The sequence below is a fragment of the Serinus canaria genome, chromosome 5 (assembly GCF_022539315.1).
Source record: "Serinus canaria isolate serCan28SL12 chromosome 5, serCan2020, whole genome shotgun sequence".
NCBI lineage: Eukaryota > Metazoa > Chordata > Aves > Passeriformes > Fringillidae > Serinus > Serinus canaria.
This window is the reverse complement of record NC_066319.1, coordinates 26,989,933-27,013,127: the sequence shown is the minus strand read 5'-3', so window position 1 is coordinate 27,013,127 and position 23,195 is coordinate 26,989,933. Positions and strand designations below refer to the sequence as shown.

Genomic DNA, 23,195 nt, shown 5'->3' with positions numbered 1-23,195 from the left:
AGATACAACCTCCATCCATCCACGCATCTAGACAGACTGTGGAAGACTGAAAGACCAACAAAACAAAATTACAAAAGCACTGCAACAACTAATCATGCATAAGTGACTGGTGAAACAGACATAACACTGTAACAAGCAACATGCCATCTATCAGAGCCTCTCATTTTCTAAACCAGCATATCGTCAGGTCTTCTTAACTTTCCTTTTCTGCCTTCCAATGACTTTGGTTTTATGTTTATATTTTCTCATGTAAACACAGTAACATTCATCCCATTTTCTCTGAAAGCTGCTGCTGAGATATTAGAAAATACGGTTTTCATGTGGGACAACAGTTTTGATTTGAAGTATGTCACATTAGGGCTCATTTATGTTTTTAAGTAACATCAGAGCCACACTGGAATTGCTGTAGAGATTTTGGTACATAGTTTAATGTGACCAACAAACCCTGTTCTATCAAGCAGAAGAAAATTCCCTTTTGCAAGGCCACATTAAAATCACCTCCACATCACTTGTAAACACTGAACTGGCAACCTAACTGTCTATTTTATTGCTTCCACCTGCTGAAAGCAGCACTGCACATTACACTTTCACTTTAATATTAAAAACCAGTAACCAGATGCTTATGCAACAATGTCCACGAAAAAAAAAAATCAGTCTTCATCAGCACTTAATCAGGACATAGGGCTGTTTCAGGGATGTGTAATGGGATACAGGACCTTCCAGTTAAGAGTCCCCAGCCTGAGTTCAAGCCAGAGTAATCACTAATGAAATACTCTTGCCATACAAGACCCCTAGACCCACACTGGTCTCTTGCCAATGTGAAACAGGGATGCGAACACAGACCACTTCTGCACAGGTGTGTCATGACACGAATTCATCATCACAAGGAAGGTCATTTGGCAGCCCAAAGGTCAGAGTTGGCTGTCAAGGCAATTTTATCTGAGAAGGTACAGCAATTGAAAACCCAACTGCTGCTGTGTGTTTGCAATGGGAATGCAAAGACAGAACAGGCCTGGTAGACCAGCTCTATGCTGTAGATCTAGCACTGTGCATACAAATCTGTCATGATCTGCTCCCCAAAAACACCTGGCAGAGAATAAGTGATCCCAAGTCCATCAAAGTTATCCAACAATGCAGTCAGCATGGAAGTAAGCTAGCCTAGCAGCTGAGCCTGAGTTAGCTTCTTTTGTCCCAGAAGCTGCCCTGAGCAAAAGGGAGAGCACTAGCACTGCCAAAGTTCTGGGAGGCAGCAGCCCTCTGGTGAGTGCCCAGGCAGAGCGCTATACCGCACAGGGCATCTCACATGCTAAAATGGCAACAACCTAACCTATGTTCCACTTAGTTTGTTTAATTGACAACCTGAAATAAAAGTCTTTTGTGGGAGTAAAGACAGAGAAGGGGTGGGAGGAAACCGGCTCTGCTTCTAGACAAGACTGTGTAAATTACAAGGTCTTAATTACATTAAGTGCATTATGGTACCATATGCACATCACTAATAATGCAGAGATGCAGGAAATGGGACTAAATGCTAAAACTGGAAGTTGAATGCCTACATTCTACACTTCATCTTTTAGAGAGATTCTGAACCACTTTGTCCTAGTTTAGCCATCCATAAAACAAAGGCAATAATCCTTTCTTCACAGGGGCGTTGAGAGGTTTAATTAATTAATGTTTACAAAGTCCACTGAGATTTCTGACTGACATTTGAAGTAATTCATAATACTTTCTAAATGCATTTGTTTCTTCTACTGCACAACTCAAATGTCTTCAAATTAAAATATCCAAAGGAGAAGAAGATGCAAACAAAAAATATGGAGATACACACACAAACTAGTCGGGGAAAAAAACATCAACAATAACTTCAGCACTTCGAATCCACTTCTGTCCCATCCAAGCTGTCAGAATACTGCCACTTCTACAGATGAAGAAGCATGTGCTTGTCCAAACACCTGCTACCTTTACCTTGCAGATCTGTTAAACTTAGATCTCAGATATTTTTGTCTGTAGCACTGTGTTGGTAAACAACAAGCTAATAAATGGCAGAAATAACAGACAGTCATGTCAGGTTGACTGGTTCACCCGTGGAAGTGAAGGGGAGGAGAGAAAAGGGAAGAAAGCACCAAAAGAGAACCAGAAAGTGACAGAGAACGAGGTAAGTTGGGTAGGCAGAAACCAATAATTAATAAGGGACTCCATGCACTGAGCTGTTCTATGAAATGCATTCCCACAGATGCTCAGGTACTGGAATACATTATTCAGAGAGACTAGTCTAGCATGAACAAGGCCACATGTGTGTCCAAGTGCCATAGACAAACTGAATATTGGACACTCTTAAACGCATAAGCATACACAAGGAGCTGCTTGATACCTGAGCCCGGATTTCTCAGTCCCTACATTGTCCCCCATTTCGGAGCAAAACCTTTGTGTGGCCGGTTTCTGTAGGGGGCGTTTGTGGGTTCTGAGATACAATCAAAACGAAGACAGAGGAAATGCAAATGTCATTCAGCTCCCGTTCATTGTCAGGAAGGACACATGAGGATAAAACACTGTGCACTGCATCCCTCCCCTATTATGTGTCCTACTGCTTTTGTCCTAATTTATCCCATGCATAATTTATTTACATGTGTATTGTTTCCCGATCAGCAACTTTAAAGAATAAGTGAAAATTATAAAATGTTTTATTAAACAAGTTGTCAACAAAATTACAGATGGTGTCAGACAGCCACTACCAATTCTGCTTCCTCCACATAGCCTTAGTACTTTAAAAGGCGCACAGAGAAAAGCGAAACCAGGACTTGATGTCTATTGTTTCCTCCTCTCACACCCCCCAGGGGCGAGGGGAGGAGAAGGGAGCTAATTATAAATGGCCTCATCCTGTCCTCCCCGACTTTAGCAGCAGCGGGATCGGGCCCCGATTCGTTTCGGCACAAGCAGCCCTTCGGCAGGATCCGCCGCGGCTGCCGGGAGCCCCACGGTGCCACGAAGTGCGAGGCGAGGCGGCAAGGTCCCGTCCGCCAGCGGGGCGGGGGCCGTGGCAGCTCCTGGGAGCTCCCTGCCTCCCCCCCGCCGTCCCCAGAGGCCACCGAGCCCGGGCTTCCCCGCTGCCGGCAGGAGCCGAGAACGGCGCACACATCCGCGGTGCTCCGTGCCCAGGTGCAAAGCCGGGCGGTGCGGCCCCGGGGTGCGCTGCCGGCGCCCGGCGGCCGGGAGGGGCACGGGGAGAAATCGCTGTCTCCTGCACAAGCGTCAAACCTGCCGTCGAACGGAGCGAGGGGGGGAACGCTGCCTGTGCCGCGCGGTTCTCAGGGCGCGTTCAGTCCCTCGGCACCCACCCAGGAGGACACTCGCACTTCTTTGATTAACGCCCTGCAACTGCGCTCCCCTCTCCCCGCGGATTTTTATATCCGAGAGAGCGAGTAAATGAAAGCAAAGGTTTTTCTGCCAGGACGGAGCAGGAGAGCTGATAAACATGTCAGCACCCCTTCCCAGCTCGAGGCTTTCCTTTCGCTCCGGATCGCAGAGAGACAGCGGAAGAAATCCCTGGAAAAACCTTAAAGTGTTTTTCCAACTCCAGCCGGAGAAACTCGAGTCGGGAAAAGAAAAAAAAAAAAAAAAGAAAGAAAAAGAAAAAACCTCGCAGCCCTAATTTCATCTCACAAAACTCAAAGGTATAAAAACACCCACTCAGCGCAGCCAGAAAGTGCAAGCGAAGCGTCACCGCCAGGTACTCTGCTTCCCTGCTTTACTAGCAAGAGCGCTGCCCCCGTTAGCAGGGAAGTCGTTTGAAAAAGGTTAGGATAGCTCCGCTCCCCACATACGGTGCCAAATCCCACTCTCCCTAATGCCTTGGGGGATTAGCGGCGTGCGCTGCAGACCACAAGGAAAATAAAGGACGCGATCCAGAAGACTACAACCGGCTCCCGCGGTGCCCCTCAGAAATCAGCCTTATTTCCAGATCGGGAACCCCGGAATACCTCCGCAGCAGAAGCACCTGCCCCCTCCCTCTCTCCAGCTGGGGTCAGACCCCGTCCGCACAGCCCTCGGCGGCTTGTGCCCGTTCTCAAGATGGAAACACAATCAACTCTCTTTGCCAGTTTGAAAAGCGAAAGCCTGTCATATGCAAAACAGATCTCCGGACTTCCTGCCCAAAATCAGCGACCGGCAGTCCCGAGTCATTCATTTCACCCAAGTCTGCTTCCCTGCCTCGCCTCCTCGCTCCCTCTCCTGTTCCAGCGCCGAGGCGCACCGGCAGAGCCCCCGCCGCCTCGCTTTCCGACCGCCCGGCCGAGAAGCGAGGGAGGTTGCTTCGTCAAGACATCCCAACTCCCCAAAGATTTGCGGAGGCAACTCCGAGCCGCGGTGGGAGCGCGGAGGCGCCGCGCACCGAGCGCCCCCGCGGGCCGGTCCGTGCCCCGCCGAGCGCGGTGGCGGGGCCAGCCCGCCGGGGCAGCGGGGGCAGGACGCTGTCAAGTGCGCGCACCCCCGCGGGACGCGGCCGCCGCCGACCCCGCGGTGAGCCCCGGGAGCGCCGGGCGGGCTCCCCGCCACCGTCCCCCGCCCCGCCGCCCCCCGCCCCGCGCCCGGGCACCAATTAACCCAACAATTTTTTCCTCGTTAATTTCGGCGCGAGCCGCGGGGATGTGTTGCACAAAAAACGAGCGAGTCGCTGGGGCAGAAAGGAGGGCGGGAGGAGGGACCCGCCGAGAGGCTGCCGGCACCCGGCTCCGGCTGGCAGCCGGCGCCGGAAAGGCGCCTTTTTTCATATTTAAACCACGCGGAATATGTACATTTTTGATTCCTACTTACGCTTTCAGGGGGTTGTGAATGACAGTCGCCATTTTGCTACAATGTAACAGAATATTGTGTCTCGGAGTTCTAAAGGTTCGCTCAGGGGAAGCGGCCAGCCAATGGCAGCGCGGCATACCGGCCCGCCGGCCAATGGCGCGACGGGGGCGGGGCCGGGGCGCTGCTAGTTATTAGGGGAGCTGTCAAAGCCCAGAGGTCACTCCCTCTCCCTGGAACTGGCGGCGAGCAGGTCTTAAAGGGGCAGCGCCGCCGCCGGGGCCGCCGCCGCGCCGGGGGCACCCCGGGCTCCAGCCCGGCACTTCCCCGCCGCGCTCCGGCCCCAGCTCGAACGCGCCGGGAGGGAGGAAGCCGGGCTCGCTCCTCGTCCCCTCGCACCGCCCCCGCTGCCCCCCTATTTCCCAGGCGGCTTGCCCGGCTGGAGGAACGAGCCCGCGCCGCCCGCTCGCTCCGCACGCTGCCCGGCAGCGTCCCTCCCGCGCCGCTTCCCTTTCTGCACAGCCGCGCTCCCCGCCAGGTCTCCGTGAGCCGCCGGTTCTGGCAGCGGCTTCAGGGCAGCGCCGCTCCCGCTCCCCCTCCCCCAGGAATTTCCCTCTCCCTGTCAGTCATCCCGGCCCGCAGCCCCTGCGCCCTTACATAACGCGCGGCGGCCGGACCGCCCGCCCGGCCCTGCACAGCCCCGCTCCTCTCTCCCACAGAGCAACTTCTGGCGCGCCGGGAGCCAGGCCCCCGTCTCCGTCCGGCACACGGAGCCTCGCGGGGAAGAGCCCTGACCCGCGTTTCACCGGACAGGCAGCCCTGTGATGAGACAGAAGGCGGAGGCTGGACCCCGGAGCGCGAGGGAACAGCAGGCAGAGCCCATTCCTGGGGAGGCAGCGAACTCCAGGAAGCCTGGGTTTACCTGATACTAATTAAAGGAACTTGCGAATGAATTATGGAGCACGACCCAAGTGATTTAAGAGGTGTCAATCCTGATCTCACTCTCAGAAGTAAACTCACTGAAGTTCACGAAATTGCTCCAGTGTAAATTAGGTGCCAACAAGAGCAGAATCAAACAAAGAAGTTTTTTACTTGTCTAATAGTAATGTCAGCTTTGTCATCTCATACTTTTCTCTCACTCTCAAAGGTCTCGTCTCTCTTCAGGCATCCTCTATCCTTCTAAAAAACACAAACAAGCACCACCAAAACCAAGCCTGCATCCCCATTCTCTGCATCTATACATCCAGAAGAAACTCAACTAAAGACAATTAAAACACACTACTGTCAAAGCAAAAAGTAAAAGTAAGGAAACTAGAAAAACATTGTCATTCACAACTTATTGAATAACAGAATGGAAGTAGTGATGTTTGTGAGATGTTACCAGAAATAGAAATAGCAGTCTTCCTGGGCTGAACTTCAAAAAGCAAAGACAACCAAAATCTCTCTTGCTCCTCAACTACTTTACAAAATAAAACTTTCCAATACTGGGGCAAAAGAGAAAAGGAAAAGGAACGGAGGAGAGAAAGAGTATAATTGTTACTCACAGTGAGGACAGGTATACAAGTGTAATGCAGCGGATTTCCGTTCATTAAGGATTCATCAGAAGTTTGCAAAAAGTTAAAATTTAGGATCTGTCTAGGGTCCCTCTTTCCGAAACTTTGCCTATTCCAGCTACTAGGTCAACTCCAGCTACTAGGTACTGTGCCAGGCATGTATCCCTGGAGGGAAGCATCTTCTCCATCAAAGCAATCTAAGCCATTTGGTTACAGGCACTGCTTAGGAGAAATAAGCTTTCTGTTAGCTGGAGAGTTGCCAGGATGCTGAGTTCTATCCCCAAACAGTTCTGGGAAGTAATCTTTAAGAACATTTCCATTATCATATTACATTATATTATTTAATATCGTAGTGGTCCAGGTGACATTGAATGCGACTTCAGACCCTCCCTGCTCAGTACTCTCACTGCTCACAGGAAAAGCTAACCACAAACTGCCGACTTGTCACAAGCACACAGTTGATGTGTGTGCTGCAAAGAAACAAACGGCATAGCGTGCACCTGAACTGGCGACCGCGGACTAGCAACCTACATCTCACTACTATGAGGATTTCTGGTTCGACTTTTCCTGTTGCTGTGATATTCGCTTAATGGCAAACACTCGAGTACTTACTGTAGGATGGGTAATATCCGCTTGTGGGATAATGATTTTGCTTCACACATAAGAAAAAAATAGTCCAGGACTGTATCACACTGCAGAACAGGAGATAGATTTGTGTTACTGAGAGAAGGCAACAAAATCTGGCCAAGCTCTAGAAAGCCCTGAGATTTTCTAATGCAAACTGGTGACATTTTCAGATAATTAAGAAACCCTGTTTGAGGTCATGTTTAGAAGTTTAATGAGTCCCTCTGGTCCTGTTTTGTTGGATATATAGGCCCATTCTTGCTCTGCAGGCAAAGAGCTCTTGGTGCAGCTTGGCAGGGAGTGTATTGCAAAAACGGGATGAAGCCACACATGCTTCCCTGGCTGCTCCTGTTACTCAGACGTTGGGCCTTTATCAGCTACCAGCAAAAGCAACAAACAGTGAGAACAGGCACAGATGACCTTGCATTGTTGATAGCCATTTTTCCAGGCAGACCCCACGTTCCTGGCTAGGAGAACCAGTCAACAACACTGCCTTGCTCAAAGGAATCTCCAGGACATCCAAGGACAGAGCTGCCATATCAGAGCAGTGGGAAGTCTCACCCGCGGTTACAAAGACATCAGGCTTTGCTCACATGTCCATATAATTTGCCCACAGTGTTTTTCATGTAGAATCCCACAACAGTTAGATTACCATTTTAGCTGAAAGAAAAGGCACAGAGCACTGACTGGCATTTTGCTTGTAATGAACTACAGAACTCGTTTACATGTTCACTATGTGCAAACAGGGGGAACATCACAAACCTGTATTAATAAAAATTTCACGCCACACCATAGTTACCTCCATTTTCACATATACACCAGTCCATTGTTGGTAGATAATTTATGACTTAAGTTTTGGATTAATTTTTCTTCTGATTTTAGTATACTGTAAGTCACTAATCAGTAATGTTACTATTGTTTTACATCCTGAAGGATCAACAAAGCTGAAACTCGCTCAGTTACATATACACTAAATCCCAGCTTCAGGATTTTTACATTTGTACTTAGTTACAGTTAGTTTTACTCACTCTCACTTGAAACATAGCAAGGAGGCTGCAAGAAAGTATAAATAATTTAAAAGTATATGGCATAAAAACCCTAGGTGGGCATCTTCTTAACAAGAGCTTGCCATATGTTTGGACAGCCAGCACATTAATTTTGAAAATAGAAGGTAAGTTTTGACACAAATCTATTGGGGTAACATCATTAGCATTAACACAAGGCCTAACATGCTGCATCTATAGGGTCGGAGTGAGCAGGGCTTTAGAACAGAGTTCACCTCACCTGCAGCCCCTCATACAGAACTGCAGCTTGTCTCTACTCAAGAAGATGAAACACTGTGTCATATCTTCTCAGTGTATTGGGAAGTGTCATGTCTCATGGATCACAATGCTGTTCTCCTGATCCGCCTCTGTTTCAAACATTTTTGCTATTTATGTAACACAAGCACATTGATACTTTTTGTGAAGTCTCATTAATATTCCTATGAAAAGCCCTGAAAAGCTTTATTTTAGCCAATATTTCAAACTGTGAAAGAATTTTTACCTTGTATTTGTTATCTTCTTTTTTCCTTTTTATGTTGTTAAGTTTCAACGTAGAGTTGGTATTTTTTGGAGGGAAGGAAAGTTAGGCTCTTATCATACATTCCTCAACTCTTGTGAATTGGAAAGTGAAACAATCTAGACACCTACATTAAAAGCCACAAATCTAATTTTGCTGTGGAAGGAAACAAGAAACAGAGCTGAAAAAGAAGTGGTTTCCGGTAGATTAGCAACTGTTAAATATTTTCAAGTATTTCTAGTGATTTATAATTTTCTTTTCTTACTATAAATTAATATTCAAAGTATGAGATTCATGTTGGTCTAAATAAGACAGTGTGCTGTAATGTAGCTTGTTACAGCAAAACAGGGCCCCACATGCACAGATATCCTGCAAGAGATTTGAAGCCTTAACCCCTCTTTATTTATTAAAGCTGTGCAGGCATCTCTCATACACTGTTTCTTGTCAGCCCTCCTCCTCCCTTTCTTTGATCTTCACCAATAGTTGCTTAGCTGAAAGAGGAGGAAAAGACATCAGAGTGTCAGTGTTACAGACTCAACACCAGCCTTCTACAGACACATCCCAAAAAAAATTTACGTAGTCAGCATAACAAAGATAACAGTGGAGCTACACAGTGTAAAAACTGGCACCAATAATTCATTCTTCACAACTTTGGGAATTGCATCCATGAAAGGGACCTCAAATTTTTAGCTTTTTTTAAAGCAAAATTTCCCCTCTAAAATTATAGCAACAATTCTTGGATGTCTTTAGTGTATCTTGATTTCAGGCCTGATTCTGTTACCCAGTTCTCTTTATTGTATGCACTATTCAGTTTTTTATCAAGTTCACCTGAATTACCTGTATGCTGATGTCTGGACTCAATCCCTTTATTTTTTAATGGGATGTTCTCATAAAATATGTTTTAACACTAAAGAGGAGTCTCTACTAGTAAGACATATATGGAGGCCTCAATCTGAAGCTTTCAAAACTTTGGGGAGACAAGTTTTTTAAGTTCCCAGAGCCTGGCTCAAGTCTGTACCCAGTTTAATAAACTGTTGAAAATTTATTTAGTGTGGCTGCCAGAAGATTTTGTCATGCATTGTTCTTAAATTTCCCCAACAAAAGAAAATAATGTTATGAACAAGCTGCTTCAAAGGGAGAGTACAAGTCTTTATGGTAGCCACTGCAAACCCACAGCAATAGCAGGAAAAGGAACCTAATAAAACAGACCCATCCTTTGAAGAACACACATTGAGCAACTGTGCTTACCCTCTCCTTGAGGGGAGTCGTTGGTAAAATTTAGATGGGACAAAACTGAATTCCCATCAAGAAGTACATGATAGAAAGCACCTACGAACAACTTTTCAAAGTTTATTATAAAATTTCAACAGAGACACAGGTCTGTCTGCCTTATTTCTTGAGAAACTAGTTGGGGAATAAAGAAAAAAATAAGAGGAAAAAATAATAAAGGAAAATAAAAGAATTTAAAAAAATAAGAAATTAAAAATTAAAGAATAAAGAAAAGGTGAACACTTTGTGAGTCCTTTTCACTCTTTCCTTCATTAAAGGCAGGAAAACATGTTTTTACATTACATCTATCAATGGGATATAGAGGCAGCACATCGATGCATCTGAAATAATGCTGTCTCCATCCTCTTACTCCCAGAGCAAAGATGAAAGTGAGTTTTGAAGGTATCTTAAACCTTGGAGGGAGCAGGTGGTATGGATTAGGGAACAATCAATAGATGATCTGACCCTCCCTAGAAAAGTTCCTCATTGCTACTCTGAATGGAGTTCAGGGATACTGTCTACCTATGGTTTTAACCACCTTTAAACAAAAACTTTGAATGTAGTCCCAAAGGTGGTACAACATGACTTCCTCTTGCCCATGACGAGAAAATGGAATGTAATACCTTGCTAATCAATCTTATCTCTTATAAGCTCAGTGCACACAATATAATTATGATTCTAAGACAGGTTTAACATTTGGATTGAGCATAATGAATAGCACCCTACCTGAGAAAATTAACAGCTGAGAAAAACAAACTGCCACACTCATCCAAAGAAAGTGCTAACTTTGAATCTGCTGCTGATTTGAACTGCTTCACCTTTCCTTCCTTACTGATGACATCACCTCAAAGAAAGGAATCAGTATTTTGCTGTGACTATGTGTTTACTCCACTATGATGATTTTTTTTAATAGAGTAGGCAGAAGTGAGCTGTCCAGACACAGCTTAAATATAATGACTGCAATTGTTTTCTTTCAGTATTCAAGCTTTCTTGTTTACAAGAAATTTGGTCTTTGGAACAAACACTATGATAAATAGGCTGCTTTTGTAGCACGTGCAGGAGTTATACAGCTAACAATAAAACCAGTCCTTTTAACTACAAGGAAAATTAGATTCAGCATGAAAATATCTCACCTGCTAATTTTTTTTAAGTTCAATATTATTTGTGAAAAGCTTTTAATTTCAAGGGGTTTTTAAAATAACTTTAATAATACCTTCAATGGTTTCACCCCCTCTTCCATATAAATACAAAAGAGTTAGAGTATTGCAGTCTTTATTTTTTTCCTTGTATTTTGTTCCATTATTTCCAAAACTATCTGTAACTTAAAATATTTTTCACTTTGTAAACATTTAAAATCAGAAAAATAAAATCTGATGTTTTAAAATAAGAAAAAAAATCTGATGCGTGGTTGCACTGGAAAGAAAAACATCCACAAAAACAGCAGTTTAGAATTAGTGAAGGGGTAAGAAGTCACTAGCTCATTTCACTGCATTGATTGGCCAAAAACCAGAGGAAAATGGTAGGAAGAGGGAAATAAGATTATTTTAGCTATGTCTTAAATCCTGCTAAACAGAAACAGCTTCAAAAGTGTCACAAAACTGTTCTTCCATTTCCCATCCAACTTTACCTTGGTAGAGGAGAGAAACAGCAGAAAGTTGTGGACTGACCTGGCTAAAATACCAGTTTAGGTCAACTTTAAAGGTTGATGACTGCAAATTTCAGTGAACAAATGCAGTACTGGTATAACATAAAATGATTCTGGGAACCAATCAGTCAATAGTTGCAGTCAATGTCACAATGGAGCCAGCCCTGATTTACTTGCTCCCAAGTCTGACCAGCTGGAGCCTGTGGAAATAATCTGATATAAACTTCCCCAAGCCAAACGGGATCTCAGATCAGAATTCAGAATAATTTTGCTGATACTTTTTAACCAAGATAACCACATTGGAAACGTCTTTTACATAAAACCAGCACTGCCACAGGCAATGTGTTATTTGTTGGGCTTTTTTGTTTGCTCTTGTTTTTCAAGCAAAAGTAGATCAGCTTTGCTGTAAGGACACCTCCTTAAATGCAGTAGCCACATCTGCAACAGGAAGCTCTGCCACACAAGTCTTGCTCCAGCCACCCTCCTCACACATCTAAGCCCTTGTGTCAAGTCTTCTACATGTTCAGGGCTTTTGCTAGAGTTGACAGGCCTTTGCTGACACTGGGATTCTGTGCTGCCTCAGCAGAAAGCACCTAAGAAGAACTTGTCAAAGTTTATTATGAAATCCCAAAGTGACATAAAAGGCTGATGGGATACTGCTTGATGGAAGGTCCAGACTTTTGCTCCCACTGATGATGCTTATTAGGCTGTTTCTAAGGCTATCCTGTGGAATCCTTGTGCCATTCCAAGAAAGACTCCTAGTGCAGGATTTACCAGGCATCTATACAGACATAGGGACAGATTCTCATCTTTCATGTGTATTACTCATATGGGCCAGTTTCCAGTGTGCCCAGATAAGTTTTAGAGGCTCCAACTTCCTACCCAGTATGCCCATGAACCATACACTCTTTCCCTCATAGTGCTACAAGCAGCACTCACAGATACGTATTTGACCCATCTTCAGATCTCAGGCTGACAAGACAGGAAGGACTCCTACCCAAGAGCTGAGAGTGGAATACAAGTCTGAACACAACATCATCACATAAAACTCCATCAGGCCAAGTGTGCCACATGCAGAAAATTCAAGTTCCCTGCTTTGCTATTCCTTCCAGTGCCTGCTTGTGATGGGGCTTTTCTTGTTGGTTCTAAAGGTCAACAGCCAGCTAGAAGCATGCCAGCCTATACATTTAAGAAAAGAAGGCACAAGCACCTTCAGCACCAGAAAAAAAAACCCAAGAAACCTGTGAAAGGAAACTTTACAGCACTTCAAATATTTTCACACCTGACATGCCCAGGAATGATCAAGTACTACAGTTTTTAAACTGGGCAAAACTTTGTAAAGCTGCATGTAAGATCAGTCACCTACTAAGAACAGCATCTTATATATGTTGAATTCTGCAACTCCCTTGCAAAACCCAAAGGGTTTGCTGATCTTACACGTAGCAGAATGTTTCCTCTCAACTGGTGTCTATGGCTAAAGTCCTTATGCAATATTATTTAAAACCACTAGAACAAGTCTGATAGACTAAGAGTATCTACAAAGAATACTGCAGGTGCTGTTGCAATGGTCCAGCTTGCAGAAAGTAGAACAGCTTACCAAATTATTATCTTAGGGAGGATTCTCCCTGCTTGGCTCCTGCAAGCATCAGCATCTCACTATAAAATGCAAGCAGTGGAAATTCAGCCTTCAGGAGCCCTGTGCCACCAACAGCCACAAAATAAAGCCTTATGATTGATTACCCAGGTTATGACACTTCAGAAATGGTATAGCAAGCATAACTGACCTGCAATCTTTTCCACTCCGCTTTGGCGCTGCAACAGCTTCTTATTCTTTCCAAGCCATTGGCTAGTTCTTCTCCGAGTTCTTTTTATTAAAACCTTTTATCTCCCCACACAGTAACAACTTCTCCCAGCAATCAGGACCATCCACTCTCATCACTCTTCTAGACAGAGGCATTGGCCAAATCCACTTTGGGAGAAGGGGAAAGATACCACAAACATCTGAGTTGTTCTTGCATTTGTTATGGGAGAGGTGCTTATTGCTTAAGATCACTCTCATAATCAGACAAGCAACGGTTTCTCTTACTCTATTTATATAACTGGAATAACTTACTAGCCAACACTTTTCCCAGCTAAATGCATGCCAACCTCCTGAAATGAATTCAAACTTCTGGAGCACGGAGGTTATACAACAAGGGGCAGTATGCAAAGCCCAGTGCCAGAGATATGCAGCTGTTTCCCTCACTCACACTCCCTCCTTCTGATTATTGAACATGAGAACCTCAGTTGTATTCTAGATACAAATGCAAGCATGTTATATTCCAAAGCTGGGAACTATTCCAAACTGGAGTGCTGGGGACATCCAAGTTTAGCCTACTTGTTAGCATAGCACCTAGCATGCTGGAACCATAGGCATTCATTTCAAAGTTGCTGTATATTTAATTTTCTCTCCTCCACCCCAGAAATACTCTAACCCACCAGCAAAGCTCTGTTTCCTGTTGAATTCTTACAAAAACATCCTAAAACATCTGCTTAAAGGCTTGTGGAAGCTCTATAACATTTTCAAAAATCATATCAAGAAAAGTAGACTCTGGTTCAGCAAAACACCAAGACATCTGTGTACACATAATCATTGATACTATTCATTTGCTAGAGGTGAGCAATACTACTAAATATCTTGTGGAAATAAGCTTGGGAAGAGAAGTCACACAGGTATTAGACAGGACTGGAAAATAATTAGGAAGCAATGGCTGCTGAGATTCGGATATTACAAATAAATGATCTAGATTAGAGGATTGCATGACTAATGCCAAGTCACTAAGTCTAAGAGCCCATAACAATAGGACACCTTAGAAAAGCAGAGTGGAGTATTTTAGAGTGCTGCAATATAGCTGTGTAAGCCTTAACTCACATAGCCCAAATTCCATATATGGGTCTCTGTGTCTAGTGTTTCCTATTAGGTAACTCTGGAGTTATTGGATTCAGGGCCCTAGGCTTAGTCTCCTTAAGGCTGAACTTTTGGGCTACAGATGTTAAAAACAAACAGAAAAATCCCTGTTGGGTTCTGTTCCCATTTTTAATACGCAATTCTAACCTAAAGGCTTGGTTCTGCCAAAGCCATCTTCAACAGGAGGAAGGGTTGTCCAACATTGTCAGGATCAAATCCGGTTTATTCTGCCAGTAAGATTTATTCTGCATTTTTAGTGGTGTAAACTAAAGCAGAACATAATCTATGCCTATATAGAGCATTTAAAACATGTATGTTTCTATTCACATCTTCTGTGCAAATTTGCATATAGTGTTCTCAGTCAGCCCAGAGGAGAAAGGGGTACTATCTAGCATCAGTGTTAGGAGTCATGACCTGAAAAGAATCAGCATTTCTTTAAACCCGTAAGTGCAGGATTGGGCCTAGATACAGTATTTTTTTTTTTTTTGTTATGAAATAATGGTCTTAATCAAAACAAAAAGATAGTTTAAAGGAAACCTGCTAAGAGCATTGTGCACGCAACTCTGTCCTGCTACACAGCCATTGCTTAATTTATTTGTTAACTCCCCAAACACACATTACGATACTGCGGGTGTGTCCGAATTAAGGCTCGATGTGTATTACGTGCGGTGAGTACCTCTGGGCGTGAGGCGTTTGAGGTCACGGAAAACGCTGCACGGCTTATTCCTGCCTCTTTGCCCTTCTCCTGCTCGTCCTGCTCCGCCCGCGCAGCGCTCCCCGCCCCGCGCACCTGGGCCCGGCGGGCCGGCCCCGGGGCGCCCCCGCGTGGCACTGCCGGGAGCGCCGTCAGAGAAGTTCCAGCATTCCAACAATTTCAGCGTTTCCAGCAAGGGGAGTGAAGGAAGGGCCTTAAATTTAGCAGTCATAAGGTCCAGTGACTCTGTGCCTCCACAGCCTCGAAGTTCTGACAACTCGATGAATTTGGTGCGAAGTATTTGGCTTTACAAATTTTCTGTAGAAAACATTCGCAAACTGCTTGAGTCATGAAAACTTAGCATCAGAAAGCTGCTGGGATGCGGCAACCAAACACTCCCACGGATTGCACCTGTATTTCTGCAGTATTTGTTTCTCATCCAGAAGTCATTTGCAGCAGATAGCGGAGGGGATGACCAGCACACTTCTGGTCTGTGCATTTTCTCTGCTAAAGTACAAGGGCAGCAGGGCAGTGGGAGAAAGGATTCAGTTTCCAGTTGCTGGGATGAATTATAATGTAATCCAGGCAAAGGAGCGAAATTAAGGCTGCTAAGAAAACCTTTGTTCTGGCACCTAATTTTTTTGGGAGGGGAGGAATGGTGGTAAGGGGGCCTAGACTTTGACACTATAATACTATTTATATTTTCTAATATGTTGTATATATAGTATCATATCTTTACATAGCTGTGATGGAGTATTGTGTACCATTCTGCTTTTCCACAGAACCTAAAATACATGTCCTAGCACTAGGACAAAGAAGTCACACCTCAAGACTCATATTTGGACCATCCTTTTACATACACACACTGACATACAAAAACACACTCCCTCTCCAGCATTTGGGCATGCACATACAAGCACGGACTATCAATTAACCTTTGAAATCATGCTGGAAGCCTTGGGACAATCTCAAAACTACATCTGAGAACCACTTTAAAAAAATCACTGCTATATATACAGCATTATTAGTTACTTTCACTTTGCTTTTCTGGTACAGAGATGCTCCTTGAAAGCCATTTTGTGAAGTGTTTTATCTGCTTTTTTCTGTTCACTTGAAATCATAGCTCTGTTTGTAACACTTATATTATTCATACAGCAGCCAAGTTTGATTTTACAGGGATGATGATGATGATGCTTCAGGTGAAAAACAAAACAAAAGGATCAGAGGAACACCTACACATAAGGTAGTGTTCTCATGCCAAAAATTTTAGTGAGGAATAATCAGATAAGAGAAGGATGAAAAACATACAAGACATAAATAAAGTTTAGTATTTTTTCACCATATGATGATCTTTATTTAAAGACAAACAACCTGTATTTGGGGTCACCCAGAATTTATAGTGCATGTCCCAAATAACACGTCACTTTAGTTAGAGCCTATAGAGCCAAAGAAGCCTACAAGACATGTATTTAAGTCTTAAATCATAAGGAAGCCAGTTACAGTATTTAAGTTGACTTTTCACAAATACAAGTGTGTCATTCAGTTTCTAATACTCTAAAAAAGCCAAAACCAGTAATATCATCCAGTGAAACCCTTTACAAAACCAAACCTTTGATTTCAAGATCAGATATTTCTTATTTTAATAAATTTTAAGTTCATATATTATAGCACTGTTTTCAATCATCAAAGTAGTTTCAAGCTTATTATAGAAAGATTATTTCCTTAAACCAGAAAAAAATAACACACCAACACTTAATGCTTTTTTTCTTTTCTCCTCCAGACTACAAAAAACCCACCCAAACTTTCTCCAAGAATAAAGATAAACAAAACATTTACCCCAACCAATTGCCTGCAGAGGAAAAAAACTTTAGCTGCCCATCTCAAGCTCTCCAACTTAGCCCAACTTCAGCTGACTTGGACACAGCTTGAAGGACAGCCCCACGGAAAGGATACTGCGGTGAAACAATTTGTCACTGGCCTTGGCATTAAGTCACCTGGTACTACTCTCTAGCATTTTGGAAGCTGCTCAGGATACTTCTGCTGTCACACTAACATAGAACAAATCCTTTTTTTCCACTCAACCCTCCCAACCCTTCCCACCTCAGCCAGCCAGTGGCTGGTGACAGGGTAGGATGACATCTACCTGCCATCCAGGCTGACAAGAACCCACTGACAGTAACCAACCCAGGCCACTATCCCTGAGTCTAGGAAAAGAGATGTGCACGCAAAAAGTCTCCTACAGGAAAGCAGGTGGTATAACAGGTTGAAACAAAGTGCAAGGATAAAGTCAAACAAACGAAGACTTGTAATTTGTCCATTAACATCAGGAGTATTAAAGGATGTTGTCAAGTTACTACACCCCAAAATAAGACAGTGCCTGATTCACCCCTCAGATTAGTTTAGGTAGTCACATCACAAGTATGACCCAGAACACTTATAAATTACCAAAAATTGTAACGTGCATATTATTTTGATACTTTAAGCCAGTAGGTTCGCTTTGGCTCAGCAAAATGAACTGCAGTGGTGTGTTTTGTGCCTCTCAGGAGATTTGGTGTTCTTAGATAAGAAACCTCTAAATGCTACTCTAGGATTTAGTACCTAATCCACATTTCATAAAAATAATTCTAGAGAATGTAATAGGCTTTGCATCAGATCTGTCAGGGTGTGTCTTCCTCCTCCATGGCCAGTTTTGCCTACTTGCTACCTACACCATGACACACAGCAAAACTGGGGCTGTCTGCAGCTTGTTTGGCTAGCCAGAAGAGTGAGCTGGGCCAAGTTACCCCAACAAACTCCACAAGCCAAGTGTCCCATTTCCTGTAACCTTCAGAGATGCAAAGCTGCACAAAACTGGGCACAAGAGAAGCACGGCTGGGCCGTCCAACAGGATTCACTGTCTCAGCCACTGTTCTGTGCAGGTGTAGAAGTGCCACCTATGCAGCCAGAGGTTTACTCTGACCTACCCTTCTACTGGTGCTGTCATCCTGAATTTGTCACACAAACACAACATAAATACCAGGCATATCTCTGAACTTGGAAAACAGAAACAAAACCAGCTGGTTTCAGAAAGCAAGCAAAGCTTCTTAATAATATCTCAAGAAATACTACAGAGTGACTTTAAACTGGAACTTTTATGAGTTCATTCTCCCTAATGGGTAGGATGAATTTAAGACATTAAGACTAGCACAGGTTAGATAAAAGAGTGTCTGTATTCCAATTGCTTATATCCTTAGATTGTATCTACTGTAGCACCACTAATAGAATGTATTCATGGCACACATTCAGGGAGCAATCAGAAAGCTGTGCATTTCTTCTATGCCACACCTTGCATACTGCAGCTTACTACAGGCCAGCAGCACAAGAGACCACCAGATTCTGCAGCATTAGCTAAGCCTGAATAAATTATTTTTAACTGCAACTACAAAGCTCTTATCCTCTTTAGGGACAACCACATTCTTTGTGTATGTGCTGCCTACAAAAATTTTAATAACATCTTTTCCAGTCCCTGCAGCACTGCTTGCCACTACGATCAACAGGCAGAAAGAAATCAGGGCCACTTAGTAACCCCTTTCCAGTGAGATTTTTCTTTTCATCAAACTCTTTTACAATAATTCAGAAAGCCTGTGATCATTTCCTTTCAGTCACATTACATTTCTAGTGTATTCCAAGTTATTTCATCCACACTAGAATTGGGAACCTAGGAGTAATGGATTTTTCTCTAAGCTCCCCCATAAAGCAAGCTCCCCTCAGTGCACCTACTGAAAGGGAATTGTAAGGTGGCAGAGGGTTTCACTGACTATTTTCAATTAACCTGTAGAGAAGCTTTGGAACTGAACTTTATTCTTCCCACATAACTGAACTCAGAAGTAGTCTTCTTTCCCCGTTTTTTTTTTTTTTGTTTTGGAGATTTTCAGAAGATGAGGGGAAGAGGCAGAGGGAAATGAAAAACTGACTCATAAGACATTAAATGGCAGATAAAATGGTGACAAATTGACATACTTTAAAAAGTCCTAACACTGCATGTACACCTTCAGCCTCTGAATTACTTATTGCCAGTCAAGAACAAGATCTTGGGATAGAACCAGGAATTATTTGAGAGCAGCTCACTACTGAACCACAAGTCAAAGACGACACACTCTGGGCATTGTGCCACAACACAGGAATCTATAATGTGCTTAATTTCTCAATACTTTGTACAGTTTGTTAGAGATAGAAAAGGCACAAAGAAGGATAACCAGAATGCTCAAAAGACATAGAATAATTTCTGTACCATCAGTTTGTAAAACCAAAAGTAAGAACAACTGTCCAGCTATTTCCCAATATAAGCTTTTTTATCCACCTGTTATGGTCTATTCTCTATTCCCATTTCAAGTATATCCAACCATTACAACAAGAATCGTTGCTTTATTGATTGAATTGAATTCAATCCAACAAAATTATGATATGCAGGTTATTTCTTTAATCTCATTCTTTTTTTTTTTATTTTTTCTTTTTTTTTCTTTTTTTTTTTCTTTTTTTTTTTGAGAGAGAGACAAACATGTCAAAATAGTCTTTAAAATTTCTTCTGAAATGATCCCCCCTCATTTCACAGGGCTGGTGACCGTATGCAACTGTCTGTAAAAAAAGTTACTAAATACCTGCATTCCTCCAAAAGAAATTTTTAGTGGATACTCTCCTCAAGTTAGAAGTACTGCTCTACTGGACACAGTATGCAGAACTAGCAACACTGTACAAAGGCATTAATCTGCTCTTCTAATTTTATCCACAACACATGGGAGCAATTTTATTTCACTGATTTATCAATGTACAAGGTTCACCCTTTATGTTACTTCTTAGAAGTTCCCCTAGACTTTGAACTTACACACAACTCAGTGATAGTCTGTATTTTCCTTTTCTTCAACACGTCTAAAACAATTTGTTTCAGAAGTGCTGTTTTCAGCTGTTCTGAAACATCATTCTGAACAAAGATAAAATATGTTTGAGTACTCAAAGTGAGGATGCTCTACCAGCTGATATAATCACTCTTGGCCTTGGGAAAGCAGCCATTTTCTATAAAGGAAACACTATTAGTCAACTTACACTGAGTTTTTACCCAGGTAGAGAAAAAGAAAAAAAAAAAAAAAAACAACCACAACAAACCAAAAACAACATGCCACACACAATTACATCTTGCTGGGTTTATTAACACAGATTAAACCCTGTGGCCTGGTAGTCTCTTAAAGGCCCTGGAAGCTCTTAACCATTTTGTACAGAGTTCTGTCATCCTTCCTGATTTCCCACAAGGTTATAGCACAGAATTTATATGATCCTACAGCCAGTTATTTACCTATTCTTTTTTCTTGGGGCCTTCAGAGCTTTCCTGCTCCCAGTTAGAAAGTGCTTTGCTCAGGGAAATAATAGCTCAACCAAGTCCATAAACCATCTTCTACACCCTACCTCCTCTTTCAACTTCCATCCAATCAAGCTGAGAGCTAAAGTTTTTTTAGTTCATCTTGGTTTTGTTTTGGAACTACAAACAGATATAATACATCTTGTATGTGAAATAATTATTGCTTCAGTTCTACGAAGCACATAAGCAGTTTCAGTTGTCTTCAGACTTTCAGAGATCATCTTAAAAAACAGTGCTATGACTACCCTATCTGCAGTGTTGTTTTAATTTAGTCATTTATCTAATATTTCTTCTCAGAAATAGCCTATTGTTTTCACTTAGTGTTGTGTGTCTTGTCTAAAATGTTTTCATTTCACTATTTTCCATAGGTACACCAAAATGAGAGAGCATAAACTGTGCAGAAAGGTAATTGTATTTGTTTGTACAAATGGGAGTTCCTGCAGTGCTACTCCCATGGGCAGACTTCTGCACTAGGCACATGCTTTGAAATCTTCAGGCTGGTATCCATACTGGTAGTCACATGCAACCATAGCTCTCTATTCCTGGCTTCTATTCAGTGCCCAGAAGAGCAGCAGTTTGAAAACCAGGTCCTAGAAGGGCTCCACAAAGCAGAGCATCTATGGAGCCAACAATGAAAGAGGCATTCCAGAGTGGAAGGCAATGTCACCATCCATCATAAATATCAGGGTACACATGCAATTAGAATGACCAAAGGCACAGCAGTCTAAGAATAAAATTTAAGACTGAGCCACAATGATACATCTGGAAGCATCGAGAAAATATAAATAGTAATATAAATTACTGTATTGTATTACATTATATATTACCATATAATGTATATTACTACATGCTATTATAGTGATATAGGCATATAAATAGTAACCAAGATATGAGTAGAAAATATACATTATCATTATGAGACCAGGTATCTGCAGATTATCTTCAACTTTCCTTCAAGCCATTCCCCAGTCACCAAAGAAACCAAAGAACCCACACATACCCTCTACAGAAGACAGATACATTGAGACTGCTTTCCCATGGTAACCTTCCCTCCTCCCACCCTTATTCCTTCAGGATATGCTCCTGAAAGTCCTCAAAAGAAACTTGCTCATCCCACTTTACACATCAGTAGCAGGAAGCCTCCCACATCAGTCTGTATCCACGGAGCTGAGCTTCTTCCTCTTCCCGCCATGTTCTCCCTGAGAGAGGATTCAGAAGAGAATGAGAGACAAATTCTTACCTCAAACTTTAATCCCCTTTCCTTAAAAAAAAACAAAACAAAACAAAACAAAAAAAAACAAAAAACAAAACAAAACAAAACACCACCCTCCCCAAAAAACACTTGAAACAAGAAATTGAGGTGTGGGGGAAGGAGACTAAGGAAGTCACTCTTGCTTCATTCAAACAGTACTTTCACACAATACATACAAGACAGCACAATCCATACAAGACAGTTTAGGAAGCCCATGCTCCAAAACAGTGTTCATTACTGTCCATTCTGAGAACCACCCTCCTATGATTATAATGCCTCCTTGCACACAAGTCTCTCCAATTACTTGCTTTCCTCTATGCATGAGCAGAACATAGACTTTGAGAAATGAGGTGTTAGTAGCCCTGTAACACTGTGTCTTTAGTTGGTAGGAACTTCAATGATAAAGTTGTTTTCTGAAAGTAAAACACTGACGTTCAGATTGAAGTTTCTGGAGAAGGGTTGTTTCCTGCAATATCATCAGTCTGTACAATTGTTCAAAGCCTCATGTATTTAATAGAGAAGTCTGCTAAGAAAGATGATTCCGATGGTCTGTATCACAAATTTTTCTTCCAATGGGAAATCAGCTGTCAGAGTCCTGACATCTGCTATTGATGTGTAAAAGCAAAATAGTTCACCTCTCTCTGTATAAAAGTACAACCTTAATAGCCAAAGCAGGCAAGGGAGACTACGAAGCAACACACAAGATTTTGATCCCAAAAGAGCATACTTCCTTGGGGATGCTGACTAGTTCTTTTCCTGGCAAGTTTTAAAAACAAGACTAGAAATCAATCTTGTAACTGCGAGCATTTTGTGCATTAGAGGCCCATAAGCTGAACAAATGAGTTTGGAGGAAAAATGAAAAAGCTGCCACTACTCTAAAGACTGCATGATTTACTCCAGGAACTTCACCTTCCAATGGAGATCTTGAGTTTTCCCCCTAAAAGGGGGCAGGATAGCATTATTCAACACAGGTTTCCTCACCATTGGGATATTCTACTCTACAATGGCTCTGCAAAGAATATTAGTTCCAATTCAGCGTTCTGGCAGTGTAAGCCTTGTTAGCATTCCTACTTGCTTGACAGATCACTTTACCATTCACAGTCATGATTTAAACAAAAAAAAAAAAAAAAAAAAAATTAACAAAGGAGCCGGTTTTTGTTTTGAACTCTCATGTCAGACCTATAGCATCATAGGAAACATGGCAGAGCACAGACATCTCTGTGGTCAACATCACTTTCAAATCTCATGCCTACGAATTAGCATTCTCCCCACACATACACTGAAATATGCGGTAATGAAGTTCTAGTTTGGTAGACAGAGCTATGTCGATCTATGTGTATACACACACAACTTTCATGAGCCTACACCACCATCAGGACAGGTGAATATCATGACACATTTAATAGTCCTTTAGACTGGGCCCACAAGTAATGATGACAGAAGTAAAAAAAAAAAAAACCCAAAAGACATTTCAGAGTGT

General features: G+C 42.7%; 1 protein-coding gene across 10 annotated transcripts in view; it reads right to left on the bottom strand.

Moving 5' to 3' along the window:
- The window catches only part of DPF3 (double PHD fingers 3), a 190,084-nt gene that overhangs the window by 162,506 nt on the left and 4,383 nt on the right, over positions 1-23,195 (bottom strand). For 2 of the 10 annotated variants that reach the window (XR_007777731.1, XR_007777730.1), the window contains exon 1: positions 4,807-4,956. The exons of 1 other annotated variant lie outside the window; for it this stretch is intronic. Coding sequence is in view for 5 of the 9 variants with exons in the window: in XM_018907584.3 (XP_018763129.2) it covers positions 4,807-4,922 (116 nt within the window). In the remaining 4 variants the exon portion in view is untranslated. Of the gene's footprint in view, positions 1-3,974; positions 4,347-4,806; positions 4,973-23,195 lie in introns of those variants that run through there. 7 more of the 10 variants (XM_030240498.2, XM_050975441.1, XR_007777732.1 and 4 more) reach the window with 6 other exon arrangements.